General features: G+C 39.0%; 1 protein-coding gene across 6 annotated transcripts in view; it reads left to right on the top strand.

Annotated features, from left to right (window-relative positions):
• The window catches only part of Spag16 (sperm associated antigen 16), a 910,901-nt gene that overhangs the window by 615,921 nt on the left and 272,053 nt on the right, over positions 1–22,927 (top strand). For 5 of the 6 annotated variants that reach the window (XM_060368580.1, XM_060368581.1, XM_060368577.1 and 2 more), the window contains one exon: positions 7,458–7,523. The exons of the other annotated variant lie outside the window; for it this stretch is intronic. In XM_060368580.1, the coding sequence (XP_060224563.1) occupies positions 7,458–7,523 (66 nt within the window). The remainder of the gene's footprint in view (positions 1–7,457; positions 7,524–22,927) is intronic. 6 annotated transcript variants of the gene reach the window in all.

A 22,927-nucleotide genomic window follows, 5' to 3' on the forward strand; every position in this document is an offset into this window, starting at 1 on the left:
TTCAACTTGTTTTTATCTTGAGTTAGTCCTTTAACAAGTTGTTTTTACAGTCTTTTCTCTTATGGCACTTTTAACAGTAGCAAGGCTTTTTTTTTTTTTTAATATTTTAAAGAGACAAGCTTAGTGCACAGTTCCTGTCACATAACGGTAACTTGTGTGGTAACTACCTCTGGATATCATGATGTCTGTATCCAACTTCTGTTATTTGTTGTTCATAGGTGAGAGATGGGCACTTAGTCATCTAAGATCTCAGATAACCTCACAGCCACTGTACTGGCTGGTTTTGTGTGTCAACTTGACACAAGTTAGACTCTTCAGAAAGGTATGGGTCTTAGTTGAGGAAATACCTCCATGGGATCCAGCTGCAAGGCATTTTCTCAATTAGAGATGAAAGTGGGAGGAGCCAGTCCACTGTGGGTAGGGTCATCCCTATCCTGGTAGTCTTGGATTCTATAACAAAGAAGGCGGAGCAAGCCATGTGAAGGAAACCAGTAAGCATTACCCCTCCATGATCTCTACATAATTCCTGTCTTGTTCCTCTGCTGACTTCCTTCCGTGATGAACAGCCACATGGATATGGCTAATAAACCCTTTCCTCCCCAACTGGTTTTTTGGTCATGGTGTTTCACCACAACAATAAAAACCCTAACTGAGTCATAACAAATAGCCAATGTCCATCTTTGTTTCCAGCTACAATCTTCACTGCCCTTCAGTTGTTTAGAGTCTTAAGGAGGCAATGGCAGCACTCGTGTGCAAACATAAGCTTGTGTTTGAACCATCTTGCTGCAAAGGGGAAGAGGGAAATGGAACTGTGCACCCATTCCGTGTCATGACTGAAACTGGTGAAAGGAAATAGTCACGGGGGATGTTTTGGTTTTGTTGTTGTTTTTCAGTATTAATTTCTGATCTCTGTGTCAACTTGCTTACTTAATGGTGAATTGTTAGAAGATTGTTTGCTGCATATGGACATCAGGGGAGGGAGTTGGTTCTTGAAATTCTAGGGCTTGACACAGTAGACACTCACTTTTCATTCATGGGCTAACCAGTAGGAAGATTCCAGTTGATGACTTGTCTCCTGTGGTTGTTCAGAAACCGAGGTTCTTTCTGCTTTATGTTCCCTCATCATCTAGGGCCTCAGTCTACAAACTTATAAATGGAAAAAGTAGTTGAAGGATTATGTGGCATATTTGGGACTTATTTTGCAATGAGCTAGGCATAACATAGTTGCATGAACAAGCTGGACCCTGATGCTGTGCCCAGGAGGAAAAGGTGAATTTCATGAAAGGCTTTCTGCTAATGTGAGGGAAGGCTGTTAGAGAATGGTCAGGAATATTAGGTATGAAACATCAAACTGTGTTTGAGTTTAAAGTAGACTAAAGGTAAGGACACACACATACACACACACACACACACACACACATATATATATATATGAGAAAACTAGAAGAAAAGAAACAGAAAGTAAAGGATGGAACATACTGGAACTATTTGAAAAAACAGAAAGAACAGTGTAACATCGTCATGTTTTTTATGACACTACTCACTCACAATGGGATGTAGAGCCTGCAGGAGAACAAACTGCCCAAGGGTCACAGTGGTCGCAGCCAGCCCTGTGGAGCCCATGGCTTTCTCTTCTGTGAGTATATTGAGCTGGCAAATGTATTTCATCTCCACCTTCTCCATCTGACGAGTTTTATCAGATGCATTCTCTTTCCTTTCCTTTCCTCAGGCATACTGTTCTGTTGCCTAGGCATACTGTCCTCAAGCTTCTGAACTAAAGTCATCCCCTCCCCCACCTCAGCCTCCTGTGCACTGCAACAGGCACCACACAGGACCTGGCTGTGCTTTCTTCTTTTATCATTGTAATTTTTAGCCCTTAAATTGAAGGTCTGTTATGTTATTTGCAAAGTTTAATGAATTGGATACTTTTGCTCTCTCCATCCATATGTTTGACCAATATGAAAGTCATAATGTCATAGTGATATGGTCCAGATATGATAGGGCTGGTCTTTTTACATGAAGAGACAGTGTGACACCTATACATCAAGAATAATGCCATCACCAAGAACCTATTTAGCCAGTATATACATGAGACTTTTTTGCAAGGTGACAGACCAAAGAGAGCAAGAGAAAAAGGAAAAGGAAGACAGAAGGGAAGAAGAGGAAGAAGAGAAGAAAGTAAGAAGAGGAGCAATGGAGGATGAGAAAGGAATTGAAAGGAGGAAGATGGAGAAAGAGGAGAGAAGGGATGGGATGAGAGAGGGGGTGGGGATGAGTGACAAGTAGAGATAGGAGGCAGGACACATGAAAGAAAAGCTTGCTCTGAAATGCAAACTGATTCCAGAAGAGAAGGAGGTTTGTGAGCTCTGGAAACATGCTTGAGGTGAGATGCTCGTGAGTTTCTCCGGAGTCCTCTCCAGCATTATTATTCAATCTTTCTTTAACCTGATATGTCAGTGCTGAGCTTGGAATGCCCAGCCAGTGAAATGTATAAAATATTGAAAGAGCAAAGCTAATGGAAGGAAAGAATGTTAAAGTATGTGATCAGACTGGAAATCAGGAGCCAATGACTATGGATAATTCAGATGTTAGGAAGGAGTTTGGAATTTGGTTTTGCCATGGTAAATTCTGACATGGTTAGACATTGGAGAATTGCCTTGTCTGATTCAGGATTTCCTGATTCCATACTATTTATGAGAAGAATGAGGGGTATGTAGGAAAAGAGTAGAAAAAAGACTAATGGGGAAACTCACAGAATGCTATTCTGGACAAGGGAAGCAATGGTGGAGAGGGACAGAAGTGAATAGAGAATGGTGAGAGGCACTATATGGCCGGTGAGGATGAAGGATGTTCTTGGCTGTTTGTTTTGTATTGAAACTGGTGGTGTCATGAGTATACATTATGAACAAATGATTTGCTAGGGCTAGAGAACCAGTAAACAGACATCCTTCTTTTGCATATTTCATCTGACAGGCTCCACCAGATAGGTCACCAGTGGTAACAGATGTCACAAGATCAGTGAATAGGGTTCATAACATTGAAAGATGAGAATCCATCACTATCCCTAGGTCTGAAAGGCAGGAGAAGGAGGACACTACTGCATGCTACTGTGTGCTTTAGCTACAGGAAAAGATATAACAACATAATTATGTTGTTCAGACCACAAACTGCCAGAGCCCACCAGCAGAGTTGAGCAGATATTGAGTGGGGAGTGAGGACTGAAAGAAAATTAAAAGAAAAGAAAAAAAAACAAAAACAAAAACAAGACACTACACAGAATCTGTTCAAGAGGGCTTCTAGCAGAAAACTAGGCACTCAGTTTATTCCACAGTCCCTTTTTATAGTCAGAGCAAAGCACTTTGATACAATGAAGTTCATCAAGAAGTCAGACTTGTTTACCTTGACCATCTGTCTGTGTGATCCTCACAGAAACAAAAGAAAGTGAACTTGGCAACACATCTTGTCTATCCCTGTATCCAGGTGAAAGCCAGGGTGAAAACATGTTTTTCACTGAGAGCTCAATAATAAAGCATCCTGACAAACAAGCGGCTTCCACAACTGACAAAATAGTACTTGAGCTGAAGGGGATGGAAGTAGCCATTTATCCATGCCACTCTTCTGTTGTTCTCTAAATCCTGAAGGTATCTTCTTTTGGGAGAGTGGGGTGACCAAAGGTGAGCAAGCCTGAGGGCATAGTTCAAGCCACACAGAGGACCTCTTTATGGAGCTCTGCAGAAAGAAGGGTGCAGATGTCCATCTGGAAGCCATGAGTATTTCAGCAGTCATGTATCTCCGGCATATGCATATTCTGGTTGTTTGTTTATTTCAATATGACTCAAGATAGACTCAAATGGAAGAGAGAATCTCAATTGAAACCATGATTCCATAAGATTAGATTGTAGGCAAGTCTGAGTGGCCTTTTCTTAACCAGTAATTGATGTAGGACAGTCTACTCCCTGTGGGCTGTGCCACCCCAGGTCTGGTCACCCTGAGTGGTAGAAGAAATCAAGCTGGGAAATTCAAGTAAGCCAGTAAGTAGCACTCCTTTATAGCACTTCCTCCCTCTAGGTCCCTGCCTTGAGTTTCTTCTCTTCTCTGACTTCCCTCAGTGATGAAGTGTCACCTGATAGTTGTAAGCTGAAATAAATGCTTTCCTTCATGAGCTGCTTCTGGTCATGGTTTTATCATAGCAACAGAAGCCCTAACTAAGACAGCACATAGTCGCCTTCTTGTTTATATGTGCACCACATGTGTGCAGGGGCTTTGGAGGCCAGAAGAGGGCATCAGATTCCTGGAATTGGAGTTTCCTCAGTTGTGAATCTCCCAGAGTAGGTGCTGGGAGTCAAATTCAGGTTCTCTGCTAAAGTAGCAAGTGCTCTTGCCCTGAGAGCCATCTCTCTATCGCAAGTGCAAATATTTGTCAAGCTCTTACTTTGTGACAGGAAGCACACTGCATCTCAATTCATTGTTAGCTCATTCCTACCAACAGAACCAAAGTTTAAACACTGTTACTTCATTGCACTCAGTAGAGATGAAGGCCCAGTGGAGTGAAGCTATTTGTTTAAGGTCAGACAGCTATTGCATGCTAGATCCAGAAATCAAGGACCAGGCATCCTTATGTCAGGGCCACACAGCTTCACCCAGTAAGAGAATCAAATGCCCAAGCAGTATGCATAGGTCATGTAGTTTTAAAAAGCCTTCTTCTTTTTCATTATTTTTCAGTTCCTTTGAATAAAACCAGTTTTGACAAGAATTCATCAGAGAAGTTATTCCACATGTCAATGTACCATTTTGGATATTGCTTTTGATTAAGGCTGTTTGCAGACTAGAATATTAGTAACCCACATATCCTCTGTACCTCAAAAAAGAGTAGTTTCACTTTCATCTTGGGAACAAAGCTCAATAGAAAGACTTTTTAAACTTTTCTTAATTCATGAAACATTTATCTTCAAGTCAGGTTTTGTTATAGCAGCACAAATGTGGTCAGTCAGCATTTCCATTATAATCGGGTACTCCCAAGGCTGCTCAAGAAAGCCTCAGAGACTCCCCTTTGAATTAAAACTTGGCACTCAGGATTTGAATCCAGAAACTGCATTTTTGCTACCAATTAGTCAAATAATTTAAAGATTCTCCAATTGGAAGCAGACAAAATGCAAAACTTTATCTGTGAAAAAAAAAAATGTTTGAAGAAAAATCTTTCAGCCTAAAACTTTATGAGAATGTTAGCATTCATTGTGCAAGTATAATATTGCATTACCCCATAGTCATTCTCAGAGAAAATGGAGTTGAAGAGTCAATAAATAAACATAGTAGTGATTATAACATCTTAGGCTCAGCCTGTTTGGTTTTCTGAGTAATTTATTTCTACTTTGGGATTCGGGATGATTTGTGTTCCTTGGCATAATTGGTTTAAAGGGCAACAGCCTGAAGAAACTGGATCAGAATAACAAGGGGAGGGGAGCAGTCCCTCAGAGACTGTGAACATGCTTTGTGTGCTCTTTTATGAACTCAAAATTTATGTGGAGAAATTTCAAATCCTGTGAACACAGATTAGTAGCGGGCGTTGATTCTGTAAAGAGACGCTGGAAATGCAAATTTCTGAACACGATGACAGCCGTGAGTCCTAAATGCAGCCTCGTTGTCTGTTTTAGGAAAGTATCAGGAATGGCCTACAACAATGAGGAACATCTCGGAATCTGCCTTTAACATCTTATTCTGTAGCTTTTCTCCCTTTTCAGTCTTTTCAGACTTCCAGACAGTGAATGACAACTTGGCTTTCTCAGTCCCTATCCAGCTACCCTGAACTTCCTGATCCTTATGGAAACATCCTGCAGTCTCCATACCTGGCAACTTCTGCTCTGTATTTTCATTGCAGGAGGAACACTGATCAAAGCAGATGTCTACTCCAACTCTCCTACTAACTTCAGGCTTTGTTTAGACTTTACCTTTCGGTAAAGCCAAAAGGGTCAGCTTGTTTAATCACCTGTTTGCCAATAGATCCTTATAGCAATAAGGGAAATTTTCCTTGTGCCCTTGGAAGGTTTGCTAAACTAAACCAATATAAACACTTTGACAGGAGAAAAAAAAAACATACAAAGTTATTAACCTGCCCATTTATGCAGGAAGTTCAAAGAAGGGATGGCTGGCTGAGGCCAAATACCTTCTTTGTAGGAAAGGAGGAAGTAGAGGCCAGGGCAGTCTTAGAAGACTAGGAATGGCTTTCTGGGAACTTGACTGGAGCTAGAGAAAGCCAGGAAGAACATACAAGCAGAGTTGCCTTGATTTGACACCATTCCCCTTCCTTCTTGGTATTCCAGTTTAATTTTCCCTGGACAGTGAGTATCAGGGGAGGGTCTAAGGATGCTGGTATTATTTTGGAGAGAACTTCTTCAGACATATAAAGCATCTTCAGAGTGGGCCACTCCTGCACTTGGAAGAAAAAGGAAGGGAAAACAGAGCTATCTTGATTCTGAGACCCTGTCTCTACTTCAGCATGCCCACGTGACACACATTGCTGTCATTCTCTGAGCCCAAATGTGTCTCAGCCCCAAACTAGTGCTATCTATGACCTGGCTGGATCTCTTCTTAGCATCTGCAAACACACTTTCTGCCTTTTAAACAAGATAGCTGTCTCCTCTCACTTACTGTCCAGGAGCATGATGGCAGGCATGTTTTATTTTGTAACATAGGTAGCAGGCACATAGAGTTATGCCAGACAATATCGGTTATTCAGAAACTGCTTGTTGAATAAATTATTCAGTTAAATGTAAATTTCAAAGCTTGTATCAGGAATCTCCAAACAATTGTCCAGTTGTAATCGTCCCTGCATCTAGAGATGTTCTTTTCCTAATACAGTGAAGAGTGTCCTTTGAACACTAGTTTCAAGATGAAAGGATCCACATATAGTTTCCTTCCTGATGCTATGGGTCCATCTTTTCTGCAAAGATTTAAAGTGAGGCTCAGAGAATTTCATCATCCATTTAGTTACATTTTAGAAGAGGTAAGGTGAGTGGATAGAAATCTGTCTGCCACAAAATAAATAAATGCTTCTTGTGTAAAGTGTCATCATGCATGTTCTATAGCATTCAATGCATGTAATGATAATATCAAAACTGAACTTTGAAAAATGTGAAATTGCATTCTGACCTTATAATAATAATGAAAACAATATAGATTCATACCCAGCCTCAGCAAGGATGGAGATGCCATCTGTTAAACAGATTACTGTGGGAGCCACAGGTCAAGGTCCCTACCAGCTCTGTGACCCAAATCGGGAGAGCAGAATTCCAGCAGATAACTCTATACTCTGAAACCTCAAATAAGCCCTGTCATGATCATTCTGAATGGTAGTTGATGGCACATCTGTTATTTTATTTTCTATCATGAGGATGCATTTTTGTAGATGAGCTAAATACTACTTAGATAAACAATAAACTCATATCTGCTTTCTCTCCTAGAGTAAATGTGAGCACTCTCTGTATGGCCACATGCACTCCATCAATGATGCCACCTTCACGCCTAGGGTGAGTTCAATTCCCCCAACAAGTCCAGACAATTCTTCAGATGTCAAACTTAATTTTAATGAAAGTAGTTTTCAAGGTAAAAATGGAAACTTAATAAGCTGAGAACAACCAATGACGAACACATCATAAACAGTAGAGAAATGCGTTGAAAGAGAGGATGGGTGCAGAACTTTAAAGCCCACAAGTACACACACATTCACACACACACACACACACACACACACACACATACACATTCATACACACACACTCACACACACAGGCATGCAGTCACTGCACAGTGGCAGGAAAAATAAGGAAGGCTGCGGTGTACACTTTCTCTTAAACACCTTATTAGAGCCTTTTGTCCATCATAGGTTTCAGGATGTAAATGGGATAAATGCTACACTAACTCTGCAGTTCTGGGGACTGAACTCAGGGTCCTGCATGGATCAGACAAACAGCTTAGATTGCCTGGGTTCTTTGAATCAAAGTGCTGCTATATAACTCCAGCTTTCTCTGAACTAATATTGAATCTCAAACTGGCCTCAAATATATGTATGTATATATATATGTATGTATAATATATGCATATAATTTATGTTTATATAAAATTCTGTTGCCTCAGTAAGTACTACCATGTCTAGGCAGAAGTTTTTATCTTTAAATGTAAGATCTTTAATGAAAGTAAAAGTGCCAGAAGTGAAATATAGGAAAAAAAAAAAGCAGTGAGTGGAAAAACAGATTTTCTTCAGTTTACTACATATAAGTTGGTAAGAAGAGCGAGCATTTTATTGTGGCTTGATGTATTCAGATAGAAGGATGGTTAAGCATTGCTTTGAAATGCTAAGTTAATTGATGATGTCTTTAAATGGGTTCAGATAATAATCATAGGAGAATGATTTAAGTTTGTACCTTCTCAGATGAAAGCAGTTTGACTAGACAGATGACCTCTCAAGTTCCTCAAACTCTATGCCTTAATTACATCTAACATCTTAATTCATCTTTAAGTTCCCAGTAGAGGGAAAAATCCTATGTCTATATTCCCCCTCTTTTCCAATTAGCTGAAGAGGAAATCTGATAGATTGCTCACTTCGAACTTCAAAATGACAGCATAGTCAAAATTCTGCTACTGCCCTGCTATTATTATTCTTTAAAAAAGAAGGAAAAACACTCACTAAAAATTATATCTTCTGAAGGAATGTTGAGTGCTCCAACTGAAACTCTGCGGCTGTGTCTGCCACTCCTGAGAGTTTTAACGATGGGTGCCACCACAATTAGATTGTAGCAGATTTGTCTCTGTAAGGAACATTTCATTTAATTGACTGTGGTGAGCCAATTAGTTGAAAAATATTATATTATAAATTGGTCCTACCAAGTAAAATTTTATTTCTAACAGAATATCGGGATAGTTAAGAACCATGGGCCACATGATATAGGATATTTATGCAATAACTTTATTATGCCTTCTCATGCTCCAGGAAAATTAAATGGAAGCTGAAATGAAGTAATTTTATATTTCATAATTCAGGCGTTTTATTTTGGTGAGTAATATCATGGTGAAAAAAACACACCATTCAACATTATGAACAGTAAAATGAATAAATATGGAAATAGTCAAATTAAATTTGCTGAGTTGGCCACCCCAGCTGATACACACTAATTGGATGCATTTCAAATTACTAAATGATATGAAGTCCAAAATCAAAGTGGGTAGCCTGTTTCTGCGTACACACATGTTGCTTGTGGGAGAAAGGAGGACTGTTTAACCACTGGTCCAAACAAGCATCACAAAGGCTTTTGGGAAACTCCTACTAGTTGAGCTCTTCTTGAAGAATTTATCAAATATTAAGAAATGACATTTTGCTGCAACTGCTGATACTCTGTGGTGGAAGTCGTGGTCACCCGTGTTACCTGCTTTGCAAATGCGTCTTCTGTAGGACACCTGCTGATGAATGACAGGAGGTTGGGAAAGAGTAGCAAGTGCAGGGCTCAGAGCCATCGTGACATGAGAATGTTAACACGTAGACAGCATCAATCAGTCCAGGCAGTGGTAGCAACAGTGTTATACACTGCATAGACAGGCAACAAGCAGATTTTAATTACGTATTAGCCTTGCTAATTGCCTGATGCCTCTAGAGAAGGCATTGATGTAACATTAACAGCTAAAATTGCGTTGCACTGTACACACAAGCACAGTTTCAGGAAAATCCTGCAGTTTGGTATTAGTAAGGAGATTAGTAAGTTTAACAGTCAGTGCCAACTTATAAACAACTTACAGAAACAATTTGCATATGTGTTAAATTTTATGTCATTACTTACAAGAATTCTAATGTCTTCATTTGTGACTGCTTTCCCTTTTAGAAGTAGGTACTTATTTAAAATTTACTCCAAAAGTACTCTGCAATGAAATCTTTTAAGGAATCACAAAAGTGTTTTTCTTGTTTTCTAACTTCCTTTTAAAATGTTTCATTGAAATATGATTATTTCATTAAATACGATAATTTATGTTTTTTAACTTGACACATTGTATATAAAGTGACATATAACGTGTACAGGTGATTCTTCTTTATTATTATTATTCTTGTCACATATATTACATCCCTACCACAGTTTCTCCTCTTCCCCAGCTTCTTCCCTCCCTCTCCTTTCCACCTGGCTCCCCTCAAAAAAGGCAGGCTTCCAAGGGACACGACCAGGCACAAACCATCACATCAAAGATGGACAAAGCAACCTAGTAGGAAGAAAAGCAGAAAAGCATCCCACAAGCAGGCAAAAGAATGAGGGACAACCCTCACTCCCAATGTTAGGATTCCCACGAGAAAACCAAGCTACTCAGCCATAACATGTATGCTGAGAACCTGGGTCAAACTCCCACAGGCTCCCCAATCTCTGCACGTTCCCATGAGCTCCTGTCAGTTGATTCTGTGGGCCTTGTTCTCAGGGTGTGTCCTTGACTCCTGTCCTTCCTCCCCATCCTCTGCAGAATTCCCAGAGCTCTGCCTAATGTTTGGCTGTGGTACTCTGCATCTGCTCTCATCAGCTGTTGGGTAAAGTCTCTCTGGTCTCTGACTCTGCTAGGCTGTGGTCCCAGCACACTCTGCAGGAAGGACAAACTATAGGTCAGAGATTTTGTAGCTGGGTTGGTGTCACAATCTCTCTACTTGAGAAATTGTCTGGTTATAGAAGACGGCCAGTTCAGACCCCATATCCCTCACTACTAAGAGTTCTTTGCTAAGGTTATTCTCATAGATTCCATAGAATTTCCATTGCCCTAGGTTTCTATCTCCCCAACAAAGTGGCCCCCAGTTCCAGTTGTTTCTCCCAGTATTTTCTCCTTCCCTTTTCCTCACCAGATCACTCCTAGTCCACCAGTGAAATCTGTTTTCCCTTCCCATCCTTTCATTCCCCTATTCAGTCCTCCTTGTTACTTAGCCTCTCTGAGCCTGTGGATTGTAGCATGATTCTTTTACTTTACAGCTAATATCCACTTATGAGTTTGTTATTCTGGGTTACCTCACGTAGGATGATCTTTTCTAGTTCCATTCACTTGCCTACAAATATCATGATATCATTGCTTCTAACAACTGAGTAACAATCCATTGTCTAAGTGTACCACATTTTCTTTATCCATTCTTCGACTGAGCTACATCTAGGTTGTTTCCGGTATCTGGCTATCATGAATAAAGCTTCTATGAACATAGTTGAGAAAATACCCATGTGGTAGGATGGGGAGTCTTTTGGGTATATACCCACAGGTAGGGCTGGGACTTGAGGTAGACTGAGTCCGAGTTTTCTGAGAAACTACCATATTGACTTCCAAAGTGGTTGTACAAGTTTTTGCTCCCATCAGCAAGGAAAAAGTGTTCCCTTTTCTCCATATCCTGGCCAGCATGAGCTGTCACTTGTGTTTTTTTTATCTTAGCCATTCTGACAGGTGCTAAGACAGAATCTCAGTCATTTTGATTTGCCTTTCCTGTTGCCTTTCCCTGATGACTAAGGATGTTGAACATTTCTTTAAATGTTTCTTGGTCATTTGAGATTCTTCTGTTGACAATTCTCTGTTTAGTACTGTACCCATTTTTTAAGCTGTACTGTTTAGCTTGTTGATGTTTAGTTTCTTGGGGGTCTTTATATAGTTTGGATATTAGCCTTGTCCTTTCTCTCCATATGTAATCAATATAGTACTCAAAGTTCCAGCTAGAGCAATAAGACGATTAAAGAAGATACAGGAGATACAAACTGGAAAGGAAGAAGGCAAAGTATCACTATTTGCAGATGATATGATAATAATCATAAGCAACCCCAAAACTCTACCAGTGAACTCTTACAGCTGATAAACACCTTCATAGAAGTAGATACAAAATTAACTAAAAAAAAAAAAAATCACTAGCCCTCCTATATACAAATGGGCTAATGCTGCCTTATACAGCATAACCAAAACATCAGAAAGGAAGAAGGCAGTTATCTATGCAAACTACATTAATAGACAGAAAATATAATGTAATTAAGGCTTAGAAAAGCTATGGAGCACTTATATACTTATGTGTGCCATTTATAGTAGGAAACTGAGAATGAAGGTCCTATCACACAATATCTCCCATGGCAACTGTTTTCTAAGAAATCAACCCGTGATTGACTGGATGGAATTCCTTCAAGCACTTCAAAATGCCCATTGACTTCTTTCTACTTCTTTTGTTATTTTTATTTGCATTTTAGTCATTGCTAGAAATTGGCCATGCAAATAGTTGGTGTTTATTAGATATACCAATATTAGTTTTTAGTTCTTTGACTACAGTTGGCCTGCCCCTTTCCTTCCGGGTTTCATTTATCTTTGTTGAATATTGTCTGATAGTACTATCTGGGAGGATGTAAAATTCTTAGTTTTTGTATGTATGATCGTTTCATTATTTCTTTTACATTCCAGTGTTCAATTTTTCTCCTGACACTATTGCTCCAAAGGAGACTATTCTGCATGGAACAACTGATCCTTTGTAGACAATATGTCTTGTATATGTTGTAATATCTTTACTATATTCTGTTTAAGCTTCTACAGTGCATCTATGTGTGCATTCCTACATTTCAGCGACAAGTATGGCATTTTTCTCTAAACATTATTTTCTTATCATTCCCTTCTAGATTTTTCTTTGGAAACATTTTTATACATTTACTAAAACTATTATTTAAAATCCATAACCTTTAAGTGTGTATGTGTGTCTGTCTGTGTTTATGTAGAGGCAAGAGGTCAATACCATTCCTCAGCAGTCCTCTGCTTTGTGTTTTGAGCTAAAAACTTCTCACTGGAGACCTAGGCTCACTAATTAGAGCAAACAGCACCAAGGACCCTATTGTCTCCGCCTGCCCAAAGGTGGGACAAAAAGCGGCGCCACCACACTCAGCATTTTCCGTGGGTACTAAGGATCAAACACAGATCCTCATGCTCATGCGCAAGCACTTTACTGGCTAACCTATCTCTTCATCCTTGTGCTGAAACTATTTTAAGATTCCCTCGATTTTAATTTTTGTGTGTGATTTGAACTAATTTTCTCAGACCTTCCATGATGTCTATGAAGCTAGTGTTCTAGTTAGTGTTGCATCTCCTTGAAGTTTGGTCTAGTCTCTGTTGCAATTATGTCCATACCCCCGTACCTTTTGGATTCTGACTTTGCCATATAAAAGATAAAATCATATTTACTCAGCATAATCTAAACAACAAAAATTAAAAGCCACAATATATGGTTTGCACTTTAACAAAACTGTAATTGTAAAATTATTCCAAACAAATTATGGAACTATTGAAATGGTATGTTCATCAGGAGTAATCTGTTGCGTCCATATTGGAATGTGTCACATAATTATTAGTTACTGAAGAGTCTAAATTTTCGAGTGAAAGCTCACGGTAAAGAGCACTTAATCCTTCAGGGGACACAAGTTCAGTTCCCAGCACGACATACGGTGACTCTCACCAGGTTTAGCAGCAGCTCCAGGGAATCTGGTGCCCTCTCCTGGCCTCCTTGTACACCCACCTCACTTGTATGTATGTACATACATACATGCACATATGTATGTACATGTGCATATATGCATGCGTGTATGTACATGTAAACACACGCGTGTGTGCTCATGCACACGCACACACAAAGTAGGAACAAAAAAATTTTCAATTTCTGGCCATTTCATATAAAATGCAAATGCATTAGGTCATGCAATCATTGATCCTGAGAAGGACAATGATGTCAGAGAGTGTTCATATACTCCAAAGATTTCAATTTTGTTTCCTTCTTTAGAAATCCAGCTTGATGTCAGCCAGTATTTAGATCAGCCAGTAATATTGATATTTGATGTCAGTTTGTATTCATTCCTACACCTAAATCATACATAAATAAAAATTCTTTGTGCTGAAAAACAGTACATCAGATCCTGTCCATATAGTGATATTGAAAAACAATAGAATAGAAAACTTGGAGCTATGTGACATGCTATTTTATTTTATATAATATTTAAATGATTTCAGTGTTCCTATATACTCAAAAAAATAAATATCTCCTAGAGGAATATGTAAAACAATTTTAACTAAATTCTTTATTAAATAACTCTTAATCATCTGCAAGAAAAATAATTTCTAATAAATGAAACATTATGAATGGTAAACAGGGACAAGTTTATACACACTCAGACACTCAAAAATATAGGAAATAATGAAATAATTTTTTCTGCTCTACATTGCTCTGTTTTTAGAAATATCACACCAAAAAAAGCAAAATAAAAAAGTAGTATTGTAAGATCATATTTCAGAACTTCTTTAGTAGGTTCTATCTGTAGACAATGGTGATTTATATAGAATGTATAAGTGTGATTTTTTTCTAAAAGCACATAAAATCCAGAAGCTTTGTGAGTGTCATATTTTCTGATGTTTCCTTTGACTATAAAGATTATGTGTTTTCTATTTATAATGACTCTTGAGCATTTATGACAACAGGTCCATACTTAGTAACCCTTACTTAGGATGCCCTGGGCACTACTCTCAGGACTATGGGTTCAACTGTAAAGAATGCCCCACCCCATCTTTATGTACCTCAAATCCTCGTAAGAACCAGGGGCCACAAGCAAGCAATGTAGACTTAGTAAGTGCTGTCTACCAAGAAATATACCAGTGTAAAACAGATAATGAGAAAGTTGGATTAGACTAACAATACAGGCACATTGTATTGAAATACAATAGAAATTATATCTAGGAAAAACATGTGAAGAGTAGAAGGAAGAAATCTCAAGCAGATGACCCAAAGCCAAGTTTCCAGTGCGGCAACATCATGATGTGAGGAAACAGCAAGACCAGAACACATGCACTGGACTAAAAAAGGTGGACTACTGACAGATAGATAACTGACAACTTAGGCTGCTGGCCATCTACAATTGCCCCCAGAGTACATTCTGTGGTTCCAAAGATGTTTGTTTAAACAGTATGACCTAGTTATAATAATAATACTAGTTTTTTTTTATAATACCTTAGCATTTTAACTCCACAGATATTGGCATGATTCTTGTTATGGAAACTAACCAATAAATATTTGTTGATTGGCAAATATTGGAAAGTCGTTATAGGTCTGAATTCAAAATATAACTAAGCAGACAAGATAATGTTTGCTGTGGTATGATTACATTTATCTTCTATTATTGATTTTAAATTTTAATAATCTTTGTGGTCTCCTCCTGATTGAATTGAAGAGTACCAAAATAGTTCAGATTATGCTTTCTGTTTATAGAGACAAAATCCTTTTTCAAAATATTACCCTTTTGCAGTGATAATCTTCTAATAGAAGGAAGTCTTCAGATAATAGTTTTACAGTATAAAAATGCTCTTAAAATGTCCAAATACCAGTATAAAATTACACATCGCTCATGATTGTGTTTAGTCTTGCATTTCATTTAAAGGTGTGAAAAGTACATATGTGATAAACAGCATGAGTTTTCATAAGAGATTACTTTATGTATAAGGGTGATGTTTAATGTAGCCTACATTGTCCCTGAATCATATAATTAGAGCAAAAAGAATTGTCACACCAATTTACTCATAGCATAATTACAAGAACACTTGATTATCTCCCTAATGTAATTTCCCTCACTTAATTGTGTGCTCTCTAGTGAATGTGACCCACAGAATCCACAGTCTCCTAAGCGACTGCTAGTTAATATGCACCCCACCAGCAGAGCCTGCCCTTCCTGTGGAGGAGGTTTAATTGTGCAACAGTTATGACCCTTCAGAGAAAATACTTAAAACTTTCTGTCTCCCAGCAGAAGGGCTGAAATTACCTGGGACAGACACGACTTTACTGTGGCTTTGGCTCTGGCATGAGGGTCATCACCATGTGGGTGTTTGTGCCGAGTCAGCACACTCAGCCAGCATCCTCTCCTGTGTTTGCTGGGATGCTTCAGTTTCCTGCTCAAGCTTTCTGTTCCAGGATTGGAGGATACTCTCTGACTTGCTACTTGAAGTGTTACAAAGCAGCACCTTTTTTTTTCTGACTGATACCTGCTGGCCTCTACATCTGAGCTGGGGGAAAAATAGGATGACAATCTTTGAAGATAGCCAGTTTCTTTGTGATTGGTCTTGATCCCAGGTATCTTCTTAGACCAAGGGATTTTGATGCTTAGAAATAGTTTTCAATTTATATATTGAACTAGAACTATGACAGAAACCAAGTCATTAAATTATGGAATACAGATTATTTCCCCATCCTGTCATATAAAGGCGACAAAAATAAATCCATAAGTAAATAAAATCTAGGCAGCAGCAAGATTATAACCTTGCTGTCTCCAAAGAGTATTCCAGGGATAAATAACCATATATTCAACATATACAGATATTTTCCTTGGAAATTAAACAAAAGTATGTTTTATTAAAAACAGGTGACAGGACCAAGATAACAGCCTTATAGGTAAAGGTGCTAGCTACCAAGCCTGATAATCTGAGCTCAGTCCCTGGGACCCACATAACAGAGAGTACCCCTGGTCTCCTCAAAGTTGTACTCTGACATGTGTGCCATGTGCAGCATGAGCCATGTTCGATTCTGCCACCTCCCCGTGCACAAAATAAATAAGTCAATAGATGAAAAAGGAAATTAAATGAGAGGTCACAAATAGAAAAGTACTGGTTAATAAACAAGTTCTTAGAAAATTAAGTTGTCAAAGAACAAATATAACAACTGCAAACTATAAAAATAAAACAGGAGCATCAATAAAAATAGTATCTATAAGAGCTATGAATTTTATTTAAATACGACACTTTTCTGTAACCTGTTTTTATTAATAGAGTATTTTAAATCAGTACATCTTAGCAGCAGATATAGCATGGGCTCATTGATGCAAGCTTCACAGATATAAACATTATGATGGCACAAATATCACTTATGAATCATCTTTATGCTTATAGAGAAGTACTCTGAATTTATGTGATTCTACTTAGATACATATTAATAGAAAGTAAATTTGTCAAAGGTTACCCCCGCAGTATTACTACGGCGAGTACTGTATTAATCAATAATAATTGGCCACTTGAAAAGAGACTTTTGCCAGGTAGAATAACACCTTACGTTACCATTGCAATAAATAATCTAGGGCTAAAAGTATCTGTGTGGATCTGCTCTTAATGTCCTCCAGCAGCAATTAAAGAGCAAAGGAACATGGCTACTCAAAGTAGTCATTAACATGTTGCTCCTTTTTTTTGCTAGAAAATGATTTATTTCTCCAGGAAGTAGAAAAACATCTATTTTTTTTAAAGTGATGTGTATTGAAGTCTTTAAATGACTAACTTGAAATTACTAAAATGTGTTACACATTTTTCATAGGCACGTCGCTGTACTTGCGGGATTATAAAATAGTCCTATCTTTTTCCAAACCTGGAAAGAAAAAGACTTGTCTGGAAATGCTAACTCTGCTGCTGAAGTGGTCATCCCAGACTCTAAGACCCTCTGCGTCCTCTCGAGACTGCAACAGAAGTCTTATGCTCTTCCTCCTGTGTTGTCATTCCCCTCCTTCCCCCTTCACTTACTCTGAAAATATAAAAGGACTGGCTCCTCCTCCCTTGATAAAGGACAACAGACTAATGAATCTAAGTGCCTGCATCATTAAAATTGTCATCCCTGGTATACTATTTCAAGTGTGATACCAAGGGTGGCTAGCTTTTACTCTTCAGGGGGTACAGTGATCTTCAGTTTCTTATGTAAATTTATGCAAAAACTGCTCGAACAAAATCACATGCTATTTATTTCAGGCCTCAAAAGGAATGCTTCATTTCCTGATTTGGTAATGGAAAGAGCTAGAGCAAGTGGGGGTGAGCTGAGTTACAGGTTAACAAAGAGGATATTTGTTCATTGGAGACAAAGAAAGCATAACGGTACACCTCTCAATTGTGTTGAATCATGTCTATTTTTATCTATAAACCTTCCTAAGCCAAAGTTTGAGAGAACTACTCCCTAAGGTCTAAGACCATGTCCCATTCCTTCCTAATGGTGGATTCAGTTTTCTTCCACACGCATAACCTGGCAGGAAATTCAGGCATTTCTAATAGGAAATGCTTGAGTGATCAACACTTAATAAATGACTAATCATTTTTATTGAATCACTTTTATAAGAGAAGTTTCAACATCTTTTCAAAGTACAGGTCTTTTGTTCAGCTCATCGTAACACAACACTTAACAGTGCTATGGAATCCGAAGGTTCTCAAAAAGACCAAGGACTATTCATAGAGATAACCCAGAACCCCTGCACAGATGTAGCCCAGGGCAGTTCAGAGTCCAATTGGGTTACATAGTAATGTGAAGAGGGACTGCCTCTGACATAATCTGATTGGCCTGCTCTTTGATCACCTCCCTCTGGGGGGGGAGCAGCCTTACCAGGCCATAGTAGAGGACAATGCAGCCACTTCTGATGTGAACTGATAGACTAAGATCAGAAAGGAGAGGAGAACCTCCCCTATCAGTGGACTTGGGGAGTGGCATGCATGCAGAGGGAGGAGGGAGGGTGGGATTGGGATGGGAGGAGGGAGGGGCTTATGGGGGGATGCAGAATGAATAAAGTGTAATTGATGAAAAATTAAAAAAAAAGAAAAAAAACATGCATATTTAAATAAGATGTTAACTTAAAAAAAAAAAAAAAAAGATCAGCTGGAGCACTTTGACTAAATGGGTCAAAGCATCCCAGAGTTTGGCTAACTGGTATTTCAAACATCTGAATGTGTGGAAATCTGAAGTTGGATCCCTATCATCTGGGACTGTTTTAGGAAGTAGGAGGAGCAGTGCTGCTCCATTCAAATGGAAATCTATGCAGCAGCAGTGTTTTATTTAAAGATAATTGTTTAGAAGAAAACAAGTTCACAGAGTTAAAAAAAAATCTCTCAAGTGGTAATCAACTTGGGAAAATATGTTCTGTGTACGTATATGTCTGTTTGTATAAACTGAATGAATTACGCAGGTGGATTGCCACCTAACTGTGGATGTGTGTGACGCCAGAAATGCTTTATGATGGAGTTGGAGAGCTATTAGCATATTTTGGTTAAATCTGACATTTCCATATTTATAGGAAAAGGCACAAAAACACTTTTAAAAAGTCCAAGCTCTTCTGGAGTTCTGATCTTTCCTTCTCTTCAACCTCTAATTTCACCTGCAACTTTAATTCCAAGATCACCGTGCCCAGATTAAGCCACAGCATACATCAGAATTGATCACAAAGCTACAAAGGAGAACATGTCATCTGCTTTCACATATATTCCCAACTCTGTGATTGCTTTCCTAGTGACTTTGAACTCTTTCAGGCAAAGTTTGTCCTCTTAGCGGTTGGTAGCCGAACATGCAAATTAGAAACAGCCTCAGTTTTTTTTTCATATGTAAAATTGAGATCTTGCCCAATATTTCAAAATTCATTAACTTAATCATTTTATAAGATAGAGATTTTATATACCTAAAATATTGATTTTTTTTTTCTGAAATACTGAGAAGCCCTGAGTCCTTCCAGGTATACTTCTAGAATAGTGGCACAGGGTAATTCTGTCTGTGGCTAATTATTTCTTCACTCCAGGAGCCAGAGCCACCTTTGTAGTCTAGTCAATAGACCCGTTGACCTAGATCCTGAAACTCTGACCCCTGAAAAGACAGTATGTGGGCAGTACTGTATGAATACTTTTCTTTCTGAGCCCACTAATCCAGTGGATCTCCACCTGTGGATCGCGACCCCTTCGAACACCCTTTTTACAGGGTTCACTGAAGACACAGCTGTTTACATCCACATATATTCATAACAGTAGCAAAATTATACTTATGAAGTAACAACAAAAATAAATTTATGGCTGGGGTTACCACAACATGAGCAACTGTATTAAAGGGGGTCATAGCAGTGGAAAGGTTGAGAAGCATTGCTCCAGTCCTTTTAGGTGGTCCTTTCTGAGGCCTTCGGCAGCTTCCTTGTTTGCATATGCAAACATTGTTGTTTGCTCTACAGACGCCTACTCTTCCTGAAGTCCAAGACTCAGCTCCTCAGTTGAGAAGTCTGCTGTGTCCTGTCTTACTGTGTCCTTTCCCCAGGACTGTCACCTAAGTGCCACATCACTCGCAAGGCTTATCTCTTTGCTCTCCTGTCCCCTAAGAAGATTGTTGTTCCTTGTTTCCTTATGCAGTCTTCTAAATCACCGTTGTCGTTTTCTGTTTTAAAAGAGTTAGTTTTGTGCAGAAAGGCATAGCTGGTTGGTAGTGCTTTGTGACTTGATCTCACCATAAAATGAGTACTTGAAATGATAATAGCATTCCTTTTTAAAATTACAGGTAATCCTTTCTCCTAGGAAAGATAAAGGTTAATGCTGGGCAGGCAATCCCAGGAAGATCTAGACTTCTTGAAGAGACTGGCCTACCCAGAGAGACTTGACAAAATAACAATAAATAAATAAATAGTCTCTTTTAAAATCTGCAAATTTATGTTTCATCATTCCCTCTGCCCAGTTGATGGAACTGTTTAGGAAGGACGGAGTGGTGTGTCCTTGCTAGAGGAGGTGTGACCCTGGGAGCACACCTGGAGATTTCATGAGTGTCATCACACTCCTGCCTTGCTCTCTATAACAGTCTTGCTCTCTTTCTCTACCTGCCAGTTGAGGATCAACTCTCAGAGAACTCTCAGCTCCAGTGGCATGAAGACTTGCTGCTGTGTTCCCCACCATAATAGTCATGAACCAAACCGCAGAAACTATAAGTTTTCCTGATCATGGCATCTCCTCAGAGTAACAGAGCAATAACTAAGAGACTATGTAAATGCATCATAAAAGGATGCTGAAATTCAAATTCCTCCCCACCCCCAAGGAAATACCAAGGGCTCACATGGCAAGGAGCTGGTTCACAGATGTCTACTGTAACGTAACGCCAGTAATGATCATGAAGACGAAGCTTGAGAGTGGGCTTCAAAATGGTCGCAGGAATGCTGTGTGATTCACGCAAACCTTTTCTTTCCTTCGTGTTCAGGAATTTACTAACCGTTCAGCACATTGTCTGTGTGGGAGGTTAGACTGCCCTCCTCCACATCCTGCCAGAATGGTGTCTTTATTTTCTTCAATACCCATAAGATAAAGGTACTATAGGTAAAATCATGGAAGAATTTTAGGGAACTAGGAGTACCCTGTGTGGTATTGTAATGATATACATGTATATCTTTGTACAAATCAACAGAATATCGATCACCAAGACTGCATCATAGTGATATTATAAACTTTGATGACTGAGGTACCAAGGTAGGCTCACAAGATGTAAGCATAGCACACTGGTGGGAGAGGCTCACCTTGGGGAGGGTTAACTTGTTCAAGAGGCCGGAAATTCACTGGAAATCTTCCACTTGCCCTTACTGTGAACTGAAAAGTATTCTAAAACTGAAGTCCACACACACAAAAAAAAAAAAAATCAAAAGAATCAGTGGTGACAGGTGCTGTCTGGTAGTACAATTGTGACAGAGTTTAATCACAGTCTGTAGAAGAAACTTTAAAAGTTTGCTTTGCCTTCCCAGACATAGATATGAGTTACTCATTTATTCATCCATTTGTTCAAATATTTTGCTAAGTATGTAAGCCTCAAATAGTACACACGGTCTAGAAGAGTTCAGTCTAAAATAACTTTTTACAAAGATAGAAATGTTTTTAATTTGAAACCTCTAATGTGATACTCACCAACTACAGGAAGAAATGTTAATTATGGCTAATTAAAATTAAACTAAAAATTCTGTTCCTTGGTTGCCATGGTTACCTTTTTTAATTACTTACAAGTTCATTTTTTTTAAACAATGTATGACTAGGAGAGAAAGACAGACTTGCACACCAAAAAGAAAATTAATTTGCTTTCTAAGTTTTCTGACTCTGTTTTATAAGAGCAAAAGGAGGAATATAGTGTTACCCAGAGAATTTTTAAGGAGTGGTGTCAGAACCAAGCTGTAAACAGACTTAATATCTACAAAGCAAATAGACAGGAAATAGGAAATTAACATTTCAGGCAGTGGAAGGAACAAGTAGAAATGTGTGTGTGTGTGTGTGTGTGTGTGTGTGTGTGTGCGCGCGCGCGCATGTGTATGTGTTCATGTGTGTGTGTTTATATGTTTATATGTGTGTGTGTGTATGTATGCGTGTGAGCGTGCGTATCTTACAGGAACAGCAAACAGAGTAACAAGTGAGAAAACCAGGTGATGACAAGCAGGAAGGAGACAAGCCAAGGGGGTCTCATGTTTGAATTGTAAGGGGAAACTAAGTACTTTTTTGTTGCAAGAGTGGAAAGCAGTTTGTCAGCAATGGATCTGCTGGTTTTTGTGTACTCATATTTCTATGCTGAGCAGGAAACAATGTCCAGGCAACTACTTTTAGTATCCCTGGCTCCAAGCACCTGCATGCTGCTCACCTCAGTGGGTAGAATCAAAGATGTCTCTAGACATTGTCTAAAGTCTTCTGGGAGAAACTTTAATTGGGAACTTTCCCTGTTTGAATGGCCAGAAACAATACAGGTTGAAGGAGGAGAACTCACCTCAGGGTCCTTGTATGAAGTGGTATGGGAATGAAAACAGGATCCTTCAGAGTGGAAACAGAATTGAAAATGTCGACTTAGATGTATATGTTTTTAACTGAAATCCTAAGAATGCCTCTCTCTGCCTCCCAGCCATCTAGACTTAGTGAAGACTACCGTGGTTTCTGGCTGCTCTCCAGACAGAAGGGTTTTGAGTCCCTTTAACACAAACTGTCAATTAAGGTGTGGTTGTTTGTTTTCCTTCCTGAGTCCCAGTGTGACCAAGGTCTTCGAAGTACATGAACTTAAGCCTGCTTCTCTTCGTTGCTTTTGTTGCAGGTGCCTGGATCGCACGCCCTCCTCTGCTCAGGTAGCCCTCTGTGCACACCTGTGCATAAGCACATCTTGTGC

Source organism: Meriones unguiculatus, chromosome 15 (genome assembly GCF_030254825.1).
Source record: "Meriones unguiculatus strain TT.TT164.6M chromosome 15, Bangor_MerUng_6.1, whole genome shotgun sequence".
In the NCBI taxonomy this organism is placed as follows: domain Eukaryota; kingdom Metazoa; phylum Chordata; class Mammalia; order Rodentia; family Muridae; genus Meriones; species Meriones unguiculatus.